Consider the following 23,784-nt stretch of genomic DNA (forward strand, 5'->3'; position numbering starts at 1 on the left):
TATTGTCAAATGAAATGATCATGTTAGGAAAAGTGGTTTCATGTGTAATTGGATTAGGAAAGGAAACTATTTCTATTGGACTTGTGGATATTAGTTTGGTGCTATGTGGAAACTATGATGTTGTGAAGGGATTATAAATGTGAATAGATCAATGAAGCTAATAGGAAATGGCTTGACTTGCATAGTGATAGAATGTATACCATGCTAGATAGATAATAAATTACTTGTATAAGATGTATGCCATGTACTTGTATCAAAAGTAATGGATTTATATTTTTATATGTTTGTAAGTTAATAAATGAGCTCTATGATTGAAGGATTAGTGTGACATTGCGCTTGCTCATGCTTAAGTAAAGAAATAAGGAGATTAGTTTATCATGTGGATTGAAGAATGAATTATAGTTTATACATTATGAGTAGATAATTAAAATAGATGGAATGAGATCATGTAAGTATTAGAAGCGATTGAAGTATATTTAAATGAATTATTAAAGATGGATTATACACATGCATTAGGATTGCATTATCATGGAAAGCATAAAGAGCGTGTAAATAGGAAATGATGGGTTAAAACACATTTGCTTTGGGTGCATAAAATGAATGTAGGATTAAGGGGTTGTCTTGCATTTTTTAAAAGAAGAAATGTAATATGCATATCTTGATGTATAGATAATCAAGTAGATTGCATATCTCATGATTAGTAAATTAAATATGACGCATTAATTCGAGATGGAATATGTTTGTCGTGTGAGTAAGATGTCATTATGGAAGTTAAATTAAGTAATTACATCAAAGTACCCTAGGGAAAGGTTAATGATGTTATGTTATTTCCACTTGCATAAATTAATGAAATGTGTAATGATGCATGTTCTTAATGGTTAATGGTTAATGGACATAGCTAAATGGAAATGTTAAGTGTTGTATTAGTTGTTATTAGATGTTAATAAATTTTTTTTATCTCCATTAGTATGTTAGATGTTTAGTTTCTCTAGGGTATTTTGGTGGGCATTACAAAAAAATTCTCCTTCATGATGAAGAGAAAGACTTAACTATGTCTATGCTAATGAGTGGACCAACCAATGTTGTGGATAGGCTAGATTATTGAGTGTAGAAAGTTGCAACTATGAATGAGTGAGGAGTTCTGGAAACACTAAGGCTTGTGAATTCCTAGTGATATGGGAATATTAACCTAAGCATAAGGTAAGCTGGGAAATGGTTGAGTCACAATGAAGGTTTGAGGACAAAGTTATACATTTCCCGCGATTGAACTCTCAAGCCTAAAAATGATGCCTTTGAAATGAGGTACCTCCTATGCAAGCCTAGGGATTTGCATCAATTCCAAGGGTGTCACCTAATAAGGTGAGGGAGGATATAAGGGATTCTTGTTCTTCAAGTTGTTAATTTATAATGTGTGTGAATCCCAAAAAGGGAGACAAACTTAAAAGGGTTTAATATGAGTCCCAAGGCATTTAATATGCGTAGAAAATAAGGTTTTGGGGCACAATAGAAAGCAAGGATATCCTTGGAACATTTTTCCTAATGGAATGCAAAGTATCCAATATTTAATATTTACATGCTTTAAGTGCACATAGTACTTGGAGTTGCTAAGGGCATGTAATGTGGAAATTGAAACTATGGGATTAAGTGATGCAATCTAAGCTAATGGATTAGCACGAGAACTTGAGACCAAGGTCAATTTGAGCATGATGAGGATGTGCAACCTATGTAAGAGAAATGCATTGTCATTGTGAAGGAAACTATGAATTGGATTGTTAGTGCAAAAATCGCAAAGGACATTCTATGTAAGAGCTATCATTCTAAATCATTGCTAGAGAAAAGCTCGAGGTATTGATTCAACATCAAGGTAGTGTTCCAAGATTTCAGACATAGATTACTATGTAGAGAACAAAGTAGCTCCTCTAAGGAAGTAGTGTTCTTTTGTGAGTGCCCTGAGCATTGTTGGTGGAGATCAACTCAAATACATAGGGTTTTGTGATAGTATCCATTGTTGTATCAAGTGTTGTAATTCTAGAAATTAATATGAAGTTATTTCTTTAGTCTATAATATCTAAGCACTTGCATTGTGTATGTATGTGGTCCTACATTGCTTAGCTTATTGTTAAGGTATTTTAGTTTTGTAGGAAGTAGGCATAGTCTAGTTGAGAGCACAAGCTTGGACCCTTTAGACAAGCAGATAGTTCAATAAAATCAATGTTGTATATAGTGAAAGGAATAGCCCTATGACATTTGTCTTATGGTAAAAATTAAACTTCTTCATATCATATAATTATTACCTACATTTCCTTAATATATAAATTTAATAAATTATTTTGGATCAATAAAACATAACATTGTTATCATATAATTGTAGTTGTGATTCCTTCTCGTTCATTCCATTAATGTGGAAAAACTATAAGAGTTATTTGACATAGTGATGTAAAAAATAACAAATAAAATTGTATATCATTTAATAATAATTACGCTTCCATCTGGCTCATTCCATTCATGTGGAAAAGCTTTTAAAATTTCTATTTGGGCCAATTTATAAATGAAAAAGAAAAAGAAAAAGGTATAAGGGAAGCGTACCAGTAGTGGTTATAACTAACTTTGTAAACCCACAAATCCTAAACGATACATCAAACTTCGACGATCTTTTTTTTGTTGCCTTTGTGTGTGTGACTTAACTACTTATAGCTAAGGTTTTGGCTTATGGGCAGTAATGATGCATGTTGTGGGATCAGTTATGCACACAAGGGTTAAAAAATACACATGGCAAAGTGTTGCCTAATACCTACTTCTAGATGTTCCAATAACTGTCCACTCAAATTTGCTAGTACTTGTGGACAAATGTCCCAGTAGTTGTGCACAAATGTACCAGTAGTGGTGCACAGATGGGCCAATTATGGATCAAAAAAGCTAAAAAGTGATCAGCTATTAGTACATGTGGAACTTAAATATGATCTTTTCATTATCATTTTTTGACGCCTTTAAAATTACTAATTCAAAAATTGAAAGCACAAAAAGTAATTGGTTGTTAGAACACAATCCACTAATGATACTCTTCCTCTATAATATAATTATAACTACGTTTTTATCTCATTAATTCCATTCATGTGGAAAAGCTTTTAGAGCTTTTGTCCGGGGTGAGAAATTTTTGTTTTAAAATTGTTCCTTGAAGAAATTGCTGACGAAGAAATACTTTTTTCCAAAGTTTGTTAAATTTCTCGAAAATGAAATCTACAATCGACCAATTCCTTATTGTCTGTATCTCATGGCATACACGGTACGATGAGATACACAACACATGGAATACGAATTCGAACTCAAATTACAACTGGAATGAATAGGATTTCACTAAGCAAACGACCGAATGCAATTGTGTATCATGTCGTCAAGGGCGGAAATTTGTTCATGATAGGACAGGAACACTCTTAAGAACCACGGTCTCCACAGTGAGTCCAGGGCCGAAGCCAAAGAGTACTCCCATGTCCAGTCCTTCTCCCGTGGTCGCACATCCCTTTTCTGCAGACGACTTCCTCATTTCGTCCAATATGAAGAGCACGCAGGCGCTCGACATGTTCCCATACTCACTCAATACGTGTCTAGTCGCTCGCATCTTTTTGGGATCCAGCTCCAATTTCGACTCCACCTGATCCAGGATTGCCGGGCCTCCAGGGTGTGCAATCCAAAAGAGTTCGTTCCAGTCGGAGATGTTGAATTGCCCAAAGGCCTCCACCAGAGCCTTTTCAATGTTCTTCGAGATCAGCCCAGGCACGTCTTTCAATAAATGGAATGTTAACCCGACCTCTCTCAGATGACCATCGATGGCGCCCTCGCTGTCGGGGAGAATTGTCTGAGCAGTCCAGAGGAGCTCGAAACAGGGCTTCTCTATTTCTGGAACGGGGTCTGCTCCCACGATCACGGCAGCCGCACCGTCGCCGAAAAGAGCCTGCCCAACCAGACTGTCGAGGTGAGTGTCGGATGGGCCGCGAAAAGTGACGGCCGTGATCTCACTGCAAACGACCAGAACTCGAGCTCCGCGGTTGTTCTCAGCGAGGTCCTTGGCCACTCTCAGAACCGTGCCTCCGGCAAAGCAGCCCTGCTGATACATCATCACTCTCTTGACTGAAGGGCGGAGGCCGAGCAGTTTACTGAGCTGATAGTCGGCGCCGGGCATATCTACTCCGCTGGTGGTGCAGAAGATAAGGTGAGTGATCTTCGACTTGGACTGACCCCACTCCTTAATGGCCTTGGCAGCTGCCTCTTTTCCCAGGCGGGGAACTTCGACCACCACCATGTCCTGCCTAGCGTCCAGCGAGGGGGCCATGTAAGCGCAAACGTTGGGGTTCTCCTTCAGTATCTCCTCCGTGAGATACATGTACCTCTTCCTTATCATTGACTTCTCGCCTGCAACATGAAATTCCCCATAACCATGAAATCATAGAAATGTAAATCAATCAATGTATTAAATAAATATGGTTTATGGGCTTACACATTCTCTTGAACTTCTCCTTGAGCTCAACCTTGTGCTCGCTGTTGGTGATTCTGAAATAGTAATCCGGGTACTCGCTCTGCTCAATCGCGTTGGGAGGAGTAGCTGTTCCGATTGCCAAGATATTTGCTGGACCGTCAGCCCTCTGGGCTTTCCTCAGTGCCTCCACATCCACCATCTTCCCTGTTGACATGCTGATTAATCTGAACTTCGACCCAAGTTGACTGGGAAAGATGTTTGTGTAAGGAGGCGCTAGGAGAGAGCAATGCAATTTGAGACTGCGCACTCTACTTGAGATGTGAGGGGAGCGATGTATTTAAATGTACTTGGGGAAAGAGCAGTAGCTGAGATTTGTGGTTACACGCACTTCACGTGATGTGTTGTCTATCTTCCGAAGAGTGGAAATGAAGATGCCGAGGAAAGGGAGGAGGACTGGTAGATGAGCATATGGGAGGCATGTGTTAGTTGATGTGCGCGCACGCACATTCGCTAAAAAGTAGGGCCTTTTTCTTTGGTCTGGTACCCTCCAGAGGAAATATGACAAGGATACTGAAATATACGAAAGAGAACATATTATTTTGTCTTTCACTAAATAGATTGTCTTTCCATCACATCAATAGATCACCCAGACTGCACCGCGGATTGCATTACGGACCAAAATAGATCTTTATTTCGACTAGTGCCATGTAATGCAAATATGTGTCATGAATCAAAAAGGAAAATATTAGGCGAGAGGACTCGATCCAGTGCAGGTCACGTGCTCGGTACAGAAGTTGATCATGGGGGATCTATTATTAAAGACTTTCAAAATTAATTTTTTAAGTCGGTTAATTGTTTATTTACTTTTAATTAGTAATTTCACAAGTTAGAAAATTTCAAAATTTAAATATCATTTTTTAGAATTTTAGAGAAATAATTTCAGATTCTTATTTCTCAAATAAGTTTTAAAAAGCAGTCTAAAAATTTGATCATTTTCAAATTTTATTTAAAAGATCAAATCTCTTAAGAATATTTTCAAAATGCTCATCAACTTGAATCTTTTATTTATTCAATATTAATCATATAGTTTTAGGATGTTTGATCATTTAATATTAGCAAAAGACCAACATTATTAAATAATTTTATAAAATTATTTTCATTATTGAATAAGTCAATAATTGATTCATTTATCAATTTTTCAAGTCTATTCTTTTTTCCACCAAAAAAGAATGTGTAAGGGTCATATTTTGAAGTCAATAGATGCAATCAATGTTCAAATTTAAAATGTTTTTTAAATAGTTAATATTTAATCAAGATATATAGTAGATAGATAGTTAATATTTAATCAAGATAGATAGTAAACTCACTAGTTTCTACAACATGTTCATCCTTAGATATTCACATGTTACTTGGTTCCTTGACCATGTTATGAATTCCAAAATAGGATAATAGTTGATCTATACACAATGAAACACTTTCAAAGAGATTAATCAATTCCTTTATTCTATGTTATTGTTAAACTTACTAAACATCCACCGCACTTTTAAGTTTTAAATTAACACATTAGACTAAGTTCTCAACATCATTATTCTTTAGAATTGGCATCCTAGAAATTATCACTCTAAAATATTTAGTGACATGTTATGCATAGATACTCCACTTATCAAGAGGAACTATATACTATTATCCAATCCATTAATTAATGCTGCTGTAAGATCCCTAACAAAAAATACATTATCCATTCTAGTATCACTTGCCAATTTTTATAAACATAAACTAAGTTGGATAATGCAAAAATGATCTATATGACTTACATTTAATAGTTTTATGTAGTGATCTTAATAATTAGAAGGTTCATGATAAGAAGGTTGTAGATTGTCTTAGCTGGGCAATGAGATCTAGATGCTTATTGTCATACTTCTAGAACTTATATGACTGGAGCTTTGTTGATTGGATAACTACTTAAGATCAATAGATATATTTTATGTAGACCTATATTATACTCATGTAAGGTTAGGTTGGTTAATTTTATTTGTTCATGGAGCTTCTTTATAAGATAAGATGTCTTTATTTTATCATGTGTGCATCACAGTAAAGCTTCATTTGGGATGAAATAGTATGTTTAGCTTTTGCATCACAAAAGTAATTTTTGTGTTTGACCATAGTATTTATTAAACTAACATGTCTATTGATTTATTGAGTACCAAATTAAGTCCTACATATCCTATTGAACTACCAAAATATTGAGGCTTACATTCCTGCTCCTATAATTCCCTTTTGAGTGAATAAATATTGATTTTCTAAGTGGCCTTATAATCACCAAGCACTAGAATGAATCTATGTTTATCATGATTGAGATGTTCTCTAAAATTAATGTTATGGTCACTCTTAATAGGAAAATCACTATACCCCATATCAAACACATTTTCCTCAATCATGTATGGATTTACTTCAAGTTCTCAAAGTTCATTGTTTCTAAGTATAACCTATTGATCAATTATCACTTTCTAGAAAACTAGGCTACGTTGAACACATAATTTGATAACTCTACCATCTTTTATACTTAACTAGTTATTAGATATAGATATTAAAAAATACATTTTGTTACACCTCCTATGTATTCATAATAGTGTGTATCTGCACACATAGGATAATAAGTTTCCATATATATAGCATACCTACAACAAAGATCTTTGAAATTCTATGTGGAGTAGCCTTTTATTAACATTTGCAGGGTTTCAACCCATGACACCCCTTGATGTTTCCTACCATGTGCCATCACAAATTCAAGGTCTACATGCAAAATAATGAGAAGAGGGTAAATTTTAACACTTCATTCAATACATTTAAGATGAATAGTGGAAGTTCAATGTATCCTTTTCTAGTAACAATAAAAGTATAAAAAGTGCCACAACACCAATCATGTATCCTATACCTCCCAAGTTAGGGACATATTTTAGTTATATCTCCAAAACTAATATTTCAAGGTTCTTAATCACAAGATCAGGCCACTATAGCATGTTCCTTACACCATATTCCACATAGTTTAATATTTTATTCTTGATTTTCCATAATGCTTGAATTTTCATCTATCTTCAGCATGAAACTACTTAAAACATACTTTTCTTCACTTTTAGAGACAACACAATCTCAAAATCATATATATGTCAATCTAGCTATGACAAATGAGATCATGAACACTATGATCACTCATAATCACATTGATGGGCACCAAGTATTCTATATAGTTAAGACCAAGCAATACATTGATCAAGCCAAATGGTCTAACCTATAGCAACTCTACATGTGGTTTTTTTATCTTAACGTGACAAAATAGGGATCATAACTCTTCATTAAAGAGTGACTGATCTAAGGGTGGCCTCACATGTAGCCTCAATCTCTTTCATTCCATTCAATAATGACACATGAGACTTATCTTTGCTTAAAATTTGATATGCTACACTCACACACATCACTATCCTTATTATCATGTACCATCATGTAACAGTACTTACATGCATATTGTGTCCTTGCACACTACTACACATACCAACAATATACAAGATAGTATTATTGTTACACTTGAGGAATTTAGTTGGACATGAAATGCCACCATACACACCTAATACATTGTCACACCGACACTATTACAAGTGTGGGTTCCGTTGCACCAAAAGATTGACCTTTTAATGCTTGATACAACCACTAGACTTATAGAATCCATAGGAGGCGGTTAAGCCATGTCACAAACCTAAGCGTTGTGTTGCATAGCACAAGGAGACCAAGGGCACACACCTTGCAACAATCCCCCCCCCCCAATGCAAGCGAGGGGTTTGAACCTGTGACCAAGCTCTGATACCACTTGTTACAAGTGTGGTTGTCATTGCACCAAAAGATTGACCTGTTAATACCTGATACAGCCACTAGACTTATATAATCCATAGGAGGCGGTTAAGCCATGTCACAAACCCAAGCGATGCGTTGCACAACACAAGGAGACTAAGGGTGCACACCTTGCAACAACCCCCCCAAGAGAAAGCCAGGGGTTTGAACCTGTGACCAAGCTCTGATACCACTTGTTACAAGTGTGGTTTTCGTTGCAAAAAAAGATCAGCCTTTTAATGCTCGATACAACCACTAGACTTATAGAATCCACAGGAGGTGGTTAAGCCATGTCACAAACCTAAGCACTTCGCTGCACAACACAAGGAGACCAAGGGCGCACACCTTACAACAATCCCCCCCCCCAAGTGCAAGCAAGGGGTTTGAACCTGTGACTAAGCTCTGATACCACTTGTTACAAGTGTTGTTTTTCATTGCACCAAAAGATCGACTTGTTAATGCTTGATACAACCACTAGACTTATAGAATCCATAGGAGACGGTTAAGCCATGTCACAAACCTAAGCGTTACGCTGCACAACACAAGGAGACCAAGGGCACACACCTTGCAATAGACACCACATGTTCATGCTAAACAACTAGCACCATAAGGGTGTGAGAGATTTATCACATTATCCACATGAAGAGAACAACATACATGTGTGATATTATCAATATATTTTTAAGTTCTAGCCAATAATCGATTTGTATAAATTTACCTACACTATATAAAGTATAAGAAGACAAGAACCTATGAACCTCTCAATTACATACATGTCACATAAATACATATCTTATCTAATATAGAATTTCTATTTAAAATTAATATGTGCATTGCTTATTTTGTAAACTTGTAGTTTATTATCTTATTTGTAAGTTTTCCCAACAATCCACTTGGGAATTGGATTATTAGCTCTAGGAATGATGAAAAATATTTTATTGCATAGTAGTACCCATGATTCATCTCAACTCTCTTCAATATTTTTCATCACTTAAGTCTTGGCATTTTCTCATAGTGACTATTCCTCATTAAGTTTTAATCTTGTACATATAATTTTGATTCATGCACCGCCACCTATAGTTATAAATCTAACATGTATTTTTTACCTAATATTATATCTCTAACCCTAATGTTTATTTTCTTCAAATATACATATATCTCCAATCATATAGACGAGGTGGTGATAATGAGTAATAATCAATTTTATTAATCTAGGTCAAGAAGGTAAGTAACACACCACCTTCAACATTATTTAAAACGTTGGATTGATTAATTTAATCATTCCTGAAAATCTTGTAGATAGACCAATTAGAATGCATATGCCTAGTTTGATCCTTACGCATGTAGATGTTAATATGTTATGTTCTTCATGATTATATATTGGTTTTAAATTCTCTACTAGCAAGTGGTAGTGGTTGATTTAATAATGTATAAATGAATTAAGGCTTTAATTGCATACAAACCCTATCTTACAATTTTATATAATTCATTCTCAAGTTAGCAAGTAATAACTAGTTAGAGGTAGGTTGGCCTAGGATCATGATTAATTTTTTTTTGGAGTTTGGGAGTTATAATCACACACACATGTTTGGTTCATATTTATAAAAAACATATGCGAGTTTGACTTGAAATAAGAAATGAAAGGATGAAGATCAAGCCTAGGCCCTTGGGATATGCTAAGTCAACTTCAAAACAAAACTTGGGTAAAATTGTCAACTTTGAGTCTGAACAATGTTGATTGATTATTAGATTAGTGAACTAGGGATATAGGGTCAAAATAATTCCAATATTGATTTGTAATAGGTGGATAGGCTATAATCTTTTTAATTGAAATCTCAAAAAGTGTGATATTTTATAGACTCTTATCCTAAATAGAAGGTAAGTGTTTTATTTTATATGTATTAAATTGGTTGAACCTAACACAAATCTAAGATTAATTTTAACAGGGGGGAGTCTTTATTTTTCACTCTTAGAGAAGATCATTACATCTTATGCTTCTAAGAATGATTGTACTATCAAATATCTAGACTTGGTTATCAACACCATTAATAATATATTTGGCCAATAGATTTAAGGATTTAAAGAAATATAATTTTATAATAGGAATGTTTTACATATTGCATCATTGTCATGGTTAATCTTATAAGTAATAATAAAACTTCTCGTAAAAAGTTCAATCGAAAAAATTTCTATCATATAGTTACAAATAATTATGTTTCATTATATTTTCTAAATGTAAATTTTTTTTTTGTTGACCAAAGAAAATATCATTCAGACCTAATGGTAGTATTAGAGGCACACTAAATATGGAAGGAGGTTTAGAGAGTAATTGTCTTCACTATTGTGCATATGAATGGTGTGTAGATGATTTAGAAGAATCATTGCTATGTCAAGAAAGATTGTAAGCAATCATATTGATTGCAAATGTGTACCATTTCCTCACATGACTGAGAAGATATTTTGTGAATCACACTAAGCAGAGATTTATCCTATTGTATTGGCAAAATTGTGCCAAATACCGAACATAATCATTAGCTCAAAAGAAAACAAGGATTCATGACTTGATGGCTTTTATTTTTATTAATTTTAACATTAAATCTTAATCCTAAGATAATTTTTTTAAATTGTTCTATGGCCTCCTTGAAGATATTTCGGGCAGACACTCTTTTCAACAGCTTCATGACGAGACGTTATTCATGCTCAATGATTGGTTAAATTGCTGAAAATTAAAATCTGCATTCGACCAAGTCTTTATTGTCCGTATGTCATGACATACACGGTTCGATGAGATACACAACACAATGGAATGCGATTTCGCACTCAAATTACAACCGAAACCGAATAGGATTTTGATCAATTGAACAACCCAGAAAACAGATTTGTTTATGACAGGACAGGAACGCTCTTCAGAACCACGGTCTCCACAGTGAGACCAGGGCCGAATCCAAACAGCACACCCATGTCCAGTCCTTCTCCGGTGGTCGGGCATCCCTTTTCTGCAGACGACTTCCTCATTTCGTCCAATATGAAGAGCACGCAGGCGCTCGACATGTTCCCGTACTCACTCAATACGTGTCTAGTTGCCCTCATCTTCTTCGGATCCAATTGGAGTTTGGACTCCACTTGGTCCAAAATTGCCGGGCCTCCCGGGTGTGCAATCCAAAACAGTTCGTTCCAGTCAGAAATGTTGAATTGCCCGAAGGCCTCCACCAGAGCCTTTTCAATGTTCTTCGAAATCAGCCCGGGCACGTCTTTCAACAAATGGAATGTTAGCCCGACTTCTCTCAGATGGCCATCGATGGCACCCTCGCTGTAGGGGAGAATTGTCTGAGCAGTCCAGAGGAGCTCGAAACAGGGCTTCTCTATTTCAGGAACGGGGTCTGATCCCACGATCACAGCCGCTGCACCGTCGCCGAAAAGGGCCTGCCCGACTAGACTATCGAGATGGGTATCAGACGGGCCGCGGAAAGTCACGGCGGTGATCTCACTACAAACGACCAGAACTCGAGCTCCACGGTTATTTTCAGCGAGGTCCTTGGCCACTCTCAGAACCGTTCCTCCAGCAAAGCAGCCCTGCTGATACATCATCACTCTCTTCACTGAAGGACGGAGACCGAGCAGCTTAGTGAGCTGATAATCGGCGCCGGGCATATCGACTCCGCTGGTGGTGCAGAAAATAAGGTGAGTGATCTTCGACTTGGACTGACCCCACTCCTTAATGGCCTTGGCAGCAGCCTCTTTTCCCAGGCGGGGAACTTCGACCACCACCATGTCCTGCCGAGCGTCCAGCGAGGGGGCCATGTAAGCGCACACATTGGGGTTCTCCTTCAATATATCCTCCGTGAGATACATGTACCTCTTTCTTATCATCGACTTCTCGCCTGCAACATAAAATTCGCCATAAACATTAAGACATAGAAATGTAAAGCAATAAGGATACTATATAAATGTGGTATATGGGCTTACACATTCTCTTGAACTTCTCCTTGAGCTCAACCTTGTGGTCACTGTTGGTGATGCGGAAGTAATAGTCCGGGTAAGCGCTCTGCTCAATTGCGTTGGGAGGAGTAGCAGTTCCGATGGCGAGGACGGAAGCAGGACCATCTGCCCTCTGGGCTTTCCGCAATGCCTCCAGATCTACCATCTTCTCTGTCGACATGCTGATTAATCTGTTGCGTCGAGACAAGTTAGTTAGGAAAGATGCTTGCGTAAGGGGGAGTACAGACTACGGTACTTGGGAATTAAGAGGAGCACCGTATTTAAAAGGAAGGTCATTCGGAAACAAAGAAGTAGCTAGGGTTTGTGGTTACGCGCATTCCACGTGCTGTATTGTGTGTTGTGTATCTTCCGAGTTGGTAAGTCGTGAAGAGAGCTAATGAAGATGCCGTGGATTGGTAGATGAGCATACGAGAGATATTGGTTGTCGTGAGCGCACGCATATTCACTAAAAAGTAGGGAGAAGGCTTGATCGTGGTGTAGTTGTTTTGCTTGGCATAGAAGTTGGTCAATTCGGATCCATCACTAAATACTTTTATAATTATTTTTTAGGTGTCACTTTTCGAAAATCTAGAGAAAAAATTTCAAACTTGCAATTCTTCCTATCTTTCAAATAAATTTTACCAAGCAATCTAGAAATTTGATAATTTTCAAATATTTATTTAAAATTACGAATCTCATAAATGTTTTTTCAAATTTCTTGTCAATTTGAATCTTTTATATACTTAATATTAGTCATATAGTTCTAAGGGATTCAATCAATTGTCTTGATAATTGAATATTGTCGAAAGTGTCACGGGGCTAGATTTACCCATGCGGCACCGACGATCTTTTAGGTACTTGTCTGTGAGATCCAAGCACTTTCAAGAACTCGGACTATGCATGTAAGCACTCCCAAGCTCCAGAACCTGCACACACACTTGCACAACATGTACAAACTTGCTCAACGAAATCCTTACACAATGAACACAATGTTGGAGCAATAAGATAGCTTTATTGATATGAAGAAACGACCCTTGGCCCAGTCTACAAACAATTCTAACAATGTCATTGGTCACTACCCCGAGTACTTCCCAAGCACTCGATTACAAGTTCACGCCCCTGGATCTGCGCCTACTCTTGAAACACCGGTACGAATCCCACTGCACCTCGCCCCTGGCTGTAGCTTCTCACATAGATTCCAAATCCACAAAGACCCTGTCTCCTTCAGAACTCAACCTAGCGCACCACTGACTATCTCGTGAGCCCGTGACGACTTACCCAGTACACGACCCAGGCCCCTTCCCTAAACGGGGACTCCAAGTCTCACTGCTTCTCTATTGCTGCTTCTACTTCACACCTTTGCTTTGCAATCGCTCTGAACACCTTTGCTCATTGGAATGTTGTTTTGGTCCTCCTTGGATTTCTCCATCATGACCCTTCTCCTAGGAAAGTAAAGCACACTGTAGAAACGTTCTCTCATGAACGGCGGGGTACTCTGCCTCCCCCTATATAAGTTTTTCGTCCAGTTCTCACACAACTGTAGATTGGCATTAACCGTTTGTCAATCACCACAACTTCCACCTGCTGAGAATTGGAAGGGACTTACAACCCCAGAAGCCTACTGATCTCCCTGAGACAACAACCCCTTACATCCTCCCCCACCTAAAATAAGCGACGTCCTCGACACCGGCAACACAGTCCCGGACTCGTGCTGCTGAGGCCCCCAACTTTGTTTACACTTAGAAGGGGAGGTTGGAGTTCTGCTCCAAGAACTCCAAGACCTTGACTTCATATTTCCAGAGGTTCTCAGCCTTCTCCCAAGTCGCCTCTTCTCGGGACTGGCCTTGCCAATGAACTAAGAACTCTCATCACTTCCTGTTTCCAAATCCTCTCTCCTTTACAATGATCACTTCCTCCACATCTAGTCCTGGCCTGTCCTTGACAAATGCTAGTCCTCGAGTTGGTATGTTCCTGTTCTTGTCCTCTTTATCCTAATGATACAGATGGAGTTGGCTGACATGGAAAACATTGTGGACTCTAAGATGCGCTGACAACTTCAGCTTATATACAACTTTCCCAATCCGCCCTACGATTGTGAATGGTCCATCAAATCTGCGACCAAGTGATGCACTCAACCCCTTGGGTGTTTTAAACTAAACTTGGTCCATCCTGAGAAAGACCTTGCCACCAACTTTGAACTCCACATTGCTCCTCCCTGAGCCTGCATAATGCTTCATTCTTTCTGCAGTCTTGACCAAGTTATGCCTCGCATGATCCACTCGATCTTGCCACTCCTTCAACCTATCTTTTGCATCTGGACAGTCCCCGACATATCCACTCAAAACCATATGAGGAGTCAGTGGTTGTTGCCCTGTAGCCAATTCAAAAGGTGAATACTAACTCGATGCACTCTTCTGCTGCATGTTGTAGCTAAACTGCGCTGGGTCAAACAACTTTGGCTAGTTGGATTGGTCTGACCAAACAAAGTGCCTAAGATAAACCTCCAGAATCCCATTGATCCTCTCAGTCTGACCATCTGTCTCTGGGTGATGACTCATTGACATGAGCAGCTTTGTCCCAATTAGCTTGAACATCTCCTTCCAGAAATTGCTGGTAAAGCGAGCATCCCTATCACTAATGATACTCAAGGAAACACTCCAATACATCACAACATTCCTAATGAAGTAGTCGGTAGCATCCTCGGCTCTGCACGGTGCCTTGCACGGTACAAAAACAACATACTTCGAGAACTTGTCAACCACAACCATGATACTACTGTACCCGTCCACTTCCGGCAACCCTGTGATGAAGTTCATACTCACGCTTGCCCATGGTCTTACTGGTATGGGTAAGGGCTGCAACAATCCTCCTGGAGGCATTGTTACCACCATATCCTATTGACATATGAGACAACTCCTGACATATTCATTCACATCTTTCCTCATGTTCTACCAGTAGAAGCCTCTCTCAACCAATGCAAGGGTTCTCTTTTGTCCTAGATAGCCTGCCCACAGACTATCATAACATTCGTTGAGAACTTCCCTCCTCACATTCTTCCACTTTGGAAGGTAAACTCGATCCTGGGGGAACAATAAAAACCCATCCTTGATGTTGAACTTTCGATTCCTACCCTCCTTAGCCTGTTTATACAGCTTTGCTGCTTGAAGATCCATCAGATAACCCTCCTTGATAGACTCCAACACCTCGCTAGATAGTTCCACTCGGCTAGCCTCAGGTCGTGCCTCTTGGTCCCCTTCAATAGCAGCTAACTGTCCCTTCCTTCTTAGAGAATCCACTGCAACATTCTTCTTTCCTGGGTTGTAGAGGATCTCAAAATCAAACACTGCTAAGAACTCTTTCCACCTGGCTTGCTTTGGAGCTAGCTTCGCCTAAGTCTTGAAATAAGTTGAGGAAAGATTGTTTGTCTTCACCACAAACTGCATTCCCAAGAGATAGTGCCTCCAAGTTTGAAGATAATGAATGATCCCAGTCATTTCCTTCTCATGGGCAGGGTAATTCCTCTCCCTATCCTGCAACTTTCTCGACTTTTAAGCCACTGGATGTCCATCTTGCATCAACACCTCTCCAACTACAAAGTCTGAAGCATCGCTTTGAACCTTAAATGGCCTCATAAAATCAGGCAATGCCAACACTGGCGTTGATGTGAGTCTCTCCTTGAGTGTGTCAAAGGTCGTCTCACACTTGTTTGGTCACTTCCACTTTCTATCCTTCTTTAGAAGTTCTGTTAAGGGTGCAACACATTTGGAAAACCCTTCAACAAACCTCCTGTAGTAATTCGCCAAACCAAGAAACGACCTCACTTTCATGTATATTCTGCAAGGGTTCCCAATCCCAGATTGCTCTCAATTTCTCTGGATCTGGACGAATGAAACCTTTTCCAATGATATGCCCCAAGAAGTGCACCTCTTCCTGAGAAAACACACATTTCTCCTTCTTGACAAAGAGCTTGTTCTCCCGGAGCAACTGAAATACCTCTACCAAGTGTTGCTTGTGCTCCTCCATGTTCTTGTTGTAAACTAGTATATCATCCAAATACACCACCATAGACTTATCTAATAAAGGTCGGAACACATCGTTCTTGAGTGTACAAAATGTTGCAGGTGTATTGCATAGCCCAAATGACATCACCATGAACTCGTATGACCCATACCTGGTCACACATGCAACCTTCTCCTTGTCTTCCACTGCAATCCTCACTTTATAGTAGCCTTGCTTAAGATCAAGCTTGTTGAAGACCTTTGCCCTAGACAATCGGTCAAAACAATTAGCAATAAGAGGAAGGGGATACTTGTTCTTGATGGTCAACTTGTTTAGGGCCCTGAAGTCAATACATAACCTGAAATGGCCTCCTCGATATTTGGGACCTTCAACTTTTGGAGCTCGTTCTGAGCCCACGGTGCCAGACCTTTCAAGAAGTGATACAACTTAAGATCTTGATCCATATTTGGAAATTCCAACATAAGGACCCGGAAAGCTTTGATATAATCTCGGATCTTCCCTGTTTGCTTTAGGTTTGAAAGTTGTTTGAAGGAGGTCCAACCTGCATTCTCTGGCTTGAACTATTCCTTGAGTGCATCCCGCAACTCATCCCATGTGTCTGCCTTGACTACCGGCCTATCAGCCTCCATATCCTGAAGTCTAGCCCTCCACCAAAGCTTAGTTGCTCCAATGAGGAATCTTGTGGCCATCTCCACCTTTTCTTCATCCATCAATCCCCTCATGGATTTCAGGTACCTTCCCATGTCAAAGAAGAAATTCTCCATGATCTTGTCATCTCGATCACCCTCATACTTTTCAGGTGGTGTCACTCTTGCTCCCTTGGTAATCCCTACCTAAGAGACACAACTCTTGACAAACCCAATCTCTAGGAGAGCCTTCTTCAACTTGTCTTCGAGCCTCACTCTTTTTAGCTATTCCTGTCCATACAAGATCTGCAAATCCTTGAAATCTCCTTCAGCTAGGTCCAATCATCCTTCTGCAGTCTTCATGTGCCTCAACAAAACCGCATCTTCCAAAGACTCCAAACAGTTGCTCACATCATTAAGCATTTCCTTTATCTTGGACCTTTCAGTAACATGAGCACGGGGTGAGCCCTGCTCTCCTTCTGACTCCCTGTTAGCATCCCCGCCCCTGGCCATAACTGTTGAAAAACTAAACTCACTTAGTGTACTAGCTTGGGGGTATCAAAACCCTTGTGCTCTGATACCAACTGTCACGTGGCTAGATTTACCCGTGCGGCACCGACCATCTTTTAGGTACTTGTCTATGAGATCTAAGCACTTCCAAGAACTCGGACTATGCCTGTAAGCACTCCCAAGCTCCAGAACCTACACACACACTTGCACAACACGTACAAACTTGCACAGAGGAATCCTTACACAATGAACACAATGTTGGGCAATAAGATAGCTTTATTGATATGAAGAAATGACCCTTGGCCCGGTCTACAAACAATTCCAACAATGTTGTTGGTCACTACCCCGAGTACTTCCGAAGCACCCGATTACAAGTTCCCGCCCCTGGGTCTTCACCTACTCTTGAAACACCAGTACAAATCCCGCTGCACCTCGCCCTTGGTTGTAGCTTCTCACGTAGACTCCAAATCCACAAAGACCCTATCTCCTTCGAAACTCAACCTAGCCCACCACTGACTCTCTTGTGAGCCTGTGGCGACTTACCTAGTACATGACCCAGGCCCCCTCGCTGAATGAGGACTCCAAGTCTCACTGATTCTCTGTTGTTGCTTCTACTTCACACCTCTTCTCTTCAATCAATCTGAACACCTTTGCTCGCTGGAATGCCGTTTTGGTCCTCCTTGGATTTCTCCACCATGACCCTTCGCTTGGGAAAGTAAAGCACACTGTAGAAACATTCTCTCATGAACGACAGGGTACTCGACTTCCCCCTATATAGGTTTTTCATCCAGTTCTCACACAACTGTAGCTTGGCATTAACTTTTTGTCAATCACCATAACTTCCACCTGCTGAGAATCGGAAGGGACTTACAACCCTAGAAGCCTACTGATCTCCCTGAGATAGCAGCCCCTTACAGAAAGATTAATGTTATTAAATAATTCTATGTAATTATTTTCATTATCGAATATGTCAATAATTGATTCAGTTTTTCAAATCTATTCTTTGTCTACCCAAAAATAATTTGTAAGGGTCATACTTTGAAGTCAATGGATGCAATCAATATTCAAATTTTACATATCCAATGGATAGATAGTAGAGAGATGTCACATATAGATCTATTGACATAACTTTACATATTCTACATAGAAGATTTGATATCTCATATTCTATTATAGATTTTATTAAATAGATGCATATTAATTGTCCTAAATACATATAAAATTACCAATGAAAAAGACAATAATAAAACTTTATAATCCCTTAATAACAAAATGGATTATCAAGTGTCCCTTCAAATAAGATTCAATGTTCCATATCTTCTTGTGATTTTAGCATATTAAGTCATAGATTCTCAACAATTGATCAATCCAACCATGAATACATACAAAGCATTGCATCAAAGCTATAAGACTCACTAATCAAGTCATAAAAATCATTTGTATAAAATACTTTTAACCAAATAAGCAATCAAGCAATCAAATAAAAGATCATATTTGAAATATTTTAAAATCTTCCAAATACATTGGTTGATTCTTCTATCTAACATACTTCAATCCTAACAATTCAATAATATCCAATCAAATAAAAGTTTAGAAATAAAAAATATTTCCTTTATGATATGACTAAAAATATATAATTTTCTCTTTTATATTTTTCTTACACAATCATCAAGCTACTATACTAGTAGGAATTTGTATCTACCAATGTAAGAACTTTATTTATTGTAAGTTCATATTATATTACTCATTGATTGTTTTTGAATTAAATATTCTTTATTTTTTTGGCTCACATTTGGTTGTAAATTTTGTAATTTGAGATTATGTTTTCTATAGACCATAAATGTTGTATATATAATGTAATATTAGATTTAAAAAAAATTTATTTATATATTGTTATTGTTATATAAAATATTATTTTTTATTTTTTTTATTTTATTAAACATGAAACAACACTTGTAATAAATATTTCATAGAATATTAAATATGGTAACAAATTATGCAAATTTCTATCTGTACACACTATAACTGATATTGAACAATGAAATAAAACTAAGTAGATAATCATATAAGCACTAATATAATAATTTACTACATGTGCATTACTTGTTCAGAATTAAAGATATTTACTTTGTACATTCATGCCATGTATCCACCCTTGCCAATCTTACGTTCAATCATCACTGTGAACTATAAAAATTAAATTAAAAATAATATTTTTAATCTATAGTCACATATTCTTAGAAAATATTTTTTGTAGTAACTAATACTTGAATGATAATAAAATATATTATTTTATAAAGATTGTAAATTTTTATTTGTTGGTTATCTTTAAAATATGTAAATTGAATATTAGTCTATCTCTTCAAATTTTCAATATTAATGTGTCTCTTCACCTAATATGTGAAAAATTATAGTTTGATTAGTCTTTCAACATATTTTTTAAACTATCCCCCTCTTTGAATGCATGACTAATATATTTTTTCCTTTGTGACATGTACAAGGCCATGTTAACAACTCAAGTTATGATGCACCACTCTTTATATTTCTATCCTAATCAACACTTTCAAAATATACTTTATAATCATAATTAAGTCAGATTCACTTGTGATTGTATTGGAAACCATAATTATTGTTAACATAATATACAATATGCATTTTAATTCTCTTTGTTCATTACCTTTTATACTAAAGGTAATTTATTAATAGATTGAACATTAGGTTAGAGATCTAAAAAATAATGGAAATATTAGCCTTTGGCACCTCTAGGGATAGAAGGCTAGTATAGGGGTTAAATGACCTTAAAGAAACTAGGGGAAATGGAAACAAAAGTGGAGAAAATTATAGCATGAAATTGCAAGGGTATGCATTTTTGACATTATGATAATATATAAACTTAACGAGGCTTATAAAAATACAACAAAATAATCTTATGGGCCCAAACATGGTCTCAAAATACCACATCAATTTTTTTCATAACCCACTAGATGGGGGTGGCCTCAAAAGAAAAATCAACTCATCTTACATACTAACACATTATGGATTCCATCATAAGATGACACAAGTCCATTTTACCATTCCTAGGCTCTTCATCAAAGTAATACTTGCATTTTAACTACGTATTTTTAGAAAGATGTTTCATAACTACCAATATTTTACCTCTTTTGTGAACTTATTTATTCTATTCCATTAAAAAATATCTCACATATAAATGACAATAAAGTAATATCCCTCACAATTTAGATGAAATACTCTTATTTAGTAAGACTTTGGATGAGCATTTTCCAAACAATTCATAATGATTAGAAATATTGCAATAACACAAGTATTATGATTTAGATGCTATCAACCTTGTAAAAAAATTTATTTAATTTTTCCTAATTCTTTTATAATTTACCCATAAGAGGTTAAATCGTTTTACCAATAATGGTGAAAGATACCATGTAAAGACAAAGTTACTTTTACTATTTTTCCTCTAGCAAAAAGACAAAATAGTTAGGTATCCCCTTTTGGAATCTCCTATTTTGACATGCTTGGACACTTGGGCTAAAGCACTATATTGTGTTGCACTTGAAGCCAACTAAATAAGTTTGGCTGAACTAGGTTTGACTAAACCTTTGTGGCGGCCACGTGGCACCTAAATGACACAATAAGTTCAGTGGAAATTAGTTCTGGACGAACAAATTTTCAAAGCAATTAGTTCAGCCAAACTTAGTTCGGCCGACCTTGTCTATGGGTCATGTGATGTGGAAACCAAATCACCATTTCCTTTGCATTTCCAAAACTTTCCACTTCTACTATATTTTTCTTTAGGTAGAATATTTTTTTACAAAAATAAAAAAAAATACCCTTTTGTAGAGCTCAAAGTTAGAAATCTAGACGGATAATTTTTCTATGTTTTAATTAATTTTAGTATATTTTATTTTTCAAACATTGCAAGTATGTTTTTTAAGTTTGAAAGGAGACTGATTTCAAATTTTATATATATATATATATATATATATATATATATATATATATATATATATATATATATATATATATATATATATATATATATATATATATATATATATATATATATATATATATATATATATATATAATGATATTAGAAAAATTTTACAAAATATATATTTTCACTAGATGAAAGAATCTTCTCCCAAAGGGTATAATTTGTTTTTTGATAATGATAAATTTAATACACAAAAGGTGACATCAAATGAAAACTACCAAATTCAACTATGTTGGATTTCAAAATTTTATTACAAGAAAAATATGCATCAAAGTTTATTTTTTCTTTTTTAGCACTGCATATATGTGTCATCTATTTGGAAAATTAAAATCAAGAAAAATACATTTGTTTTCATTTTCTCTAGTGATGCCGACTAGAACCCCTGATTTTCAGCAATGAAAAAATCTATCTTTGAATATAAAAAATATCATTTTGATTTTTTATTGTTTTTAAATAATAGACATAAATTTTATTAATATGTCTACATTTCTTTAGTTCACATCATTTTGAAATTCAATTTAGAAATGTCACTTTTATGTGGTCGAAGTTAAAAAGTTTTAGTGGTGTTTGTCACTTCCTTTATAAAAGTGTGACACAGGTTTATGCTTTTACCCACGATTTGTCGAGAGTTGTACGAGAACATATGATGGTTATGATAGTCATATGAGTCTCTATGACAAGTATTATGATAGATTCCTATATTAGTTTAAGGGAGCCAAAATTAGCTAGATGTGTCATGAGAATTGTAAGAAGCATTTATAAGAGGCTATTTTGAGAGGTAGGCACAATTTTTTCGAGGTAGTTTTGCTACATGTTGTTTGGTAATACAATAGTGGTTTTCATCCTCACAAGTTTCTATAAATTGGTGCCTTGAGCTAGAGTTCATCATTCAATGTTGTTTAGTGCATCCAAGGTAATGGGGTGTTGCCAAATTTTATAAGGGTTTTAAAGAGAAGTGTATTGCTATTGTATTATTCATTGAATTAAATATAATTTCCTCTCTTTTTGTGGTGGTGTTATTTTCCAAAAGGGTTTCTTCATGTAAATCTTATGTTTCATGTGTAATGGTTTTCTTCTTCTTGTTTTGATTCTATGATCACATTATTAAGGGTTAATATTTAGATTTAGATTTGAAGTAACTTTTAGTTTAAGTTCATATTTCAAGTTTTCTTTACCTTATTTTATAACATTTGATATCAAAGCTAATGGTTCTATTGAGGAAAGGATGCCTTTCTCTATAAGTGTCGAGAAGGATTTTTGATACATTAGAAGCTTTTGTTTTATGAGTTCTTTTTTATTGATTTAAAAAAGGTTGTATCCTTCACCTCTCGTCAAGATATTGAGAAGTTTAATGACACTAATTATGAGATGTGAAGTTGAAAGTTGAAAATCTCTTTGAATAGAGACATCAGTAGTTGCTAATTTCATTAGATAAGAAACCAGAAGATTCTACCTTTTTGGATGATGAGTGGAAAAAATTCTACAAGAAGACACAAGGAAGTTCTCTATCTTCCGAGTTGGTAAGCTGTGAAGAGGAGAAATGAAGATGCCGTGGATTAGTAGATGAGCATACGAGAGACATCGTGGAATGTGGTTGTTGATGTGCACGTACATTCACTAAAAAGTAGGCCTTTTTTATGGTAACCTTCAAAGAACAACTTTAATAAATTGAAATATGCTAAGGAGGATATGCTTTTGGTCGTGACCACTCATTGCCTTATGGTGCTGAGAATTATCGTCCATCCCAACCACACCTATCACAAAGGGAATCCATGGCCCATCACCAGGTCTCGTGATCAAGTGAGAGCCAAGATCAACAAGTGCTATAGGATAGCGAAGTTCCTGCAAAAGACTGGCAGAACAGTTAATGATAATCTGAAAAACAGTCATGAGATTAATGACGGATTGCCATTGCCTTTTAGTATTTAATAGATTAAAACAAATACAATCTAATAAAATTGTGTATTTGAGATATGTAAGCATAAGAAAGAACAATTAGACGTTCTCATCTTCAAAGTCATAGTAGCCATAAATCTAATATAACAGATGTCAGTACTAAAATCTTAAATACATTGAAGGAGGGTACTAATTTGAGGAAAAAAAGCACCATTATTAAAGTTATGAACCATGCCAATCCATTTACATGTGTTTGGAGGTTTAAAGCATAGCTGATGTGCAAATTTCTCATAGACAATCACTCAGAAATGTATAAGGGATTGGATTTTGGTTTTTATATTGCGCACCAGAAATGTTATGAAATATAGCAGCATATTAATGTCCACTAA

At 36.6% G+C, this 23,784-nt stretch overlaps 2 protein-coding genes across 2 annotated transcripts; both read right to left on the bottom strand.

Moving 5' to 3' along the window:
* Positions 1–3,185: 3,185 nt before the first annotated feature.
* LOC131048828 (chalcone synthase) lies at positions 3,186–4,793 on the bottom strand. Its single transcript, XM_057982903.2, has 2 exons — positions 4,493–4,793; positions 3,186–4,407 (listed from the first exon to the last, which is right to left on the bottom strand). The coding sequence occupies exons 1-2, from the start codon at positions 4,683–4,685 to the stop codon at positions 3,410–3,412; spliced, it is 1,191 nt and encodes a 396-aa protein (XP_057838886.1). The 5' UTR covers positions 4,686–4,793; the 3' UTR covers positions 3,186–3,409.
* A 6,276-nt stretch (positions 4,794–11,069) lies between these two features.
* Positions 11,070–12,594, bottom strand: LOC131048829 (chalcone synthase). The gene is made up of 2 exons (XM_057982904.2): positions 12,320–12,594; positions 11,070–12,234 (listed from the first exon to the last, which is right to left on the bottom strand). The coding sequence occupies exons 1-2, from the start codon at positions 12,510–12,512 to the stop codon at positions 11,237–11,239; spliced, it is 1,191 nt and encodes a 396-aa protein (XP_057838887.2). The 5' UTR covers positions 12,513–12,594; the 3' UTR covers positions 11,070–11,236.
* Positions 12,595–23,784: the final 11,190 nt, after the last annotated feature.

The sequence above is a fragment of the Cryptomeria japonica genome, chromosome 1 (genome assembly GCF_030272615.1).
Source record: "Cryptomeria japonica chromosome 1, Sugi_1.0, whole genome shotgun sequence".
Taxonomy (NCBI): domain Eukaryota; kingdom Viridiplantae; phylum Streptophyta; class Pinopsida; order Cupressales; family Cupressaceae; genus Cryptomeria; species Cryptomeria japonica.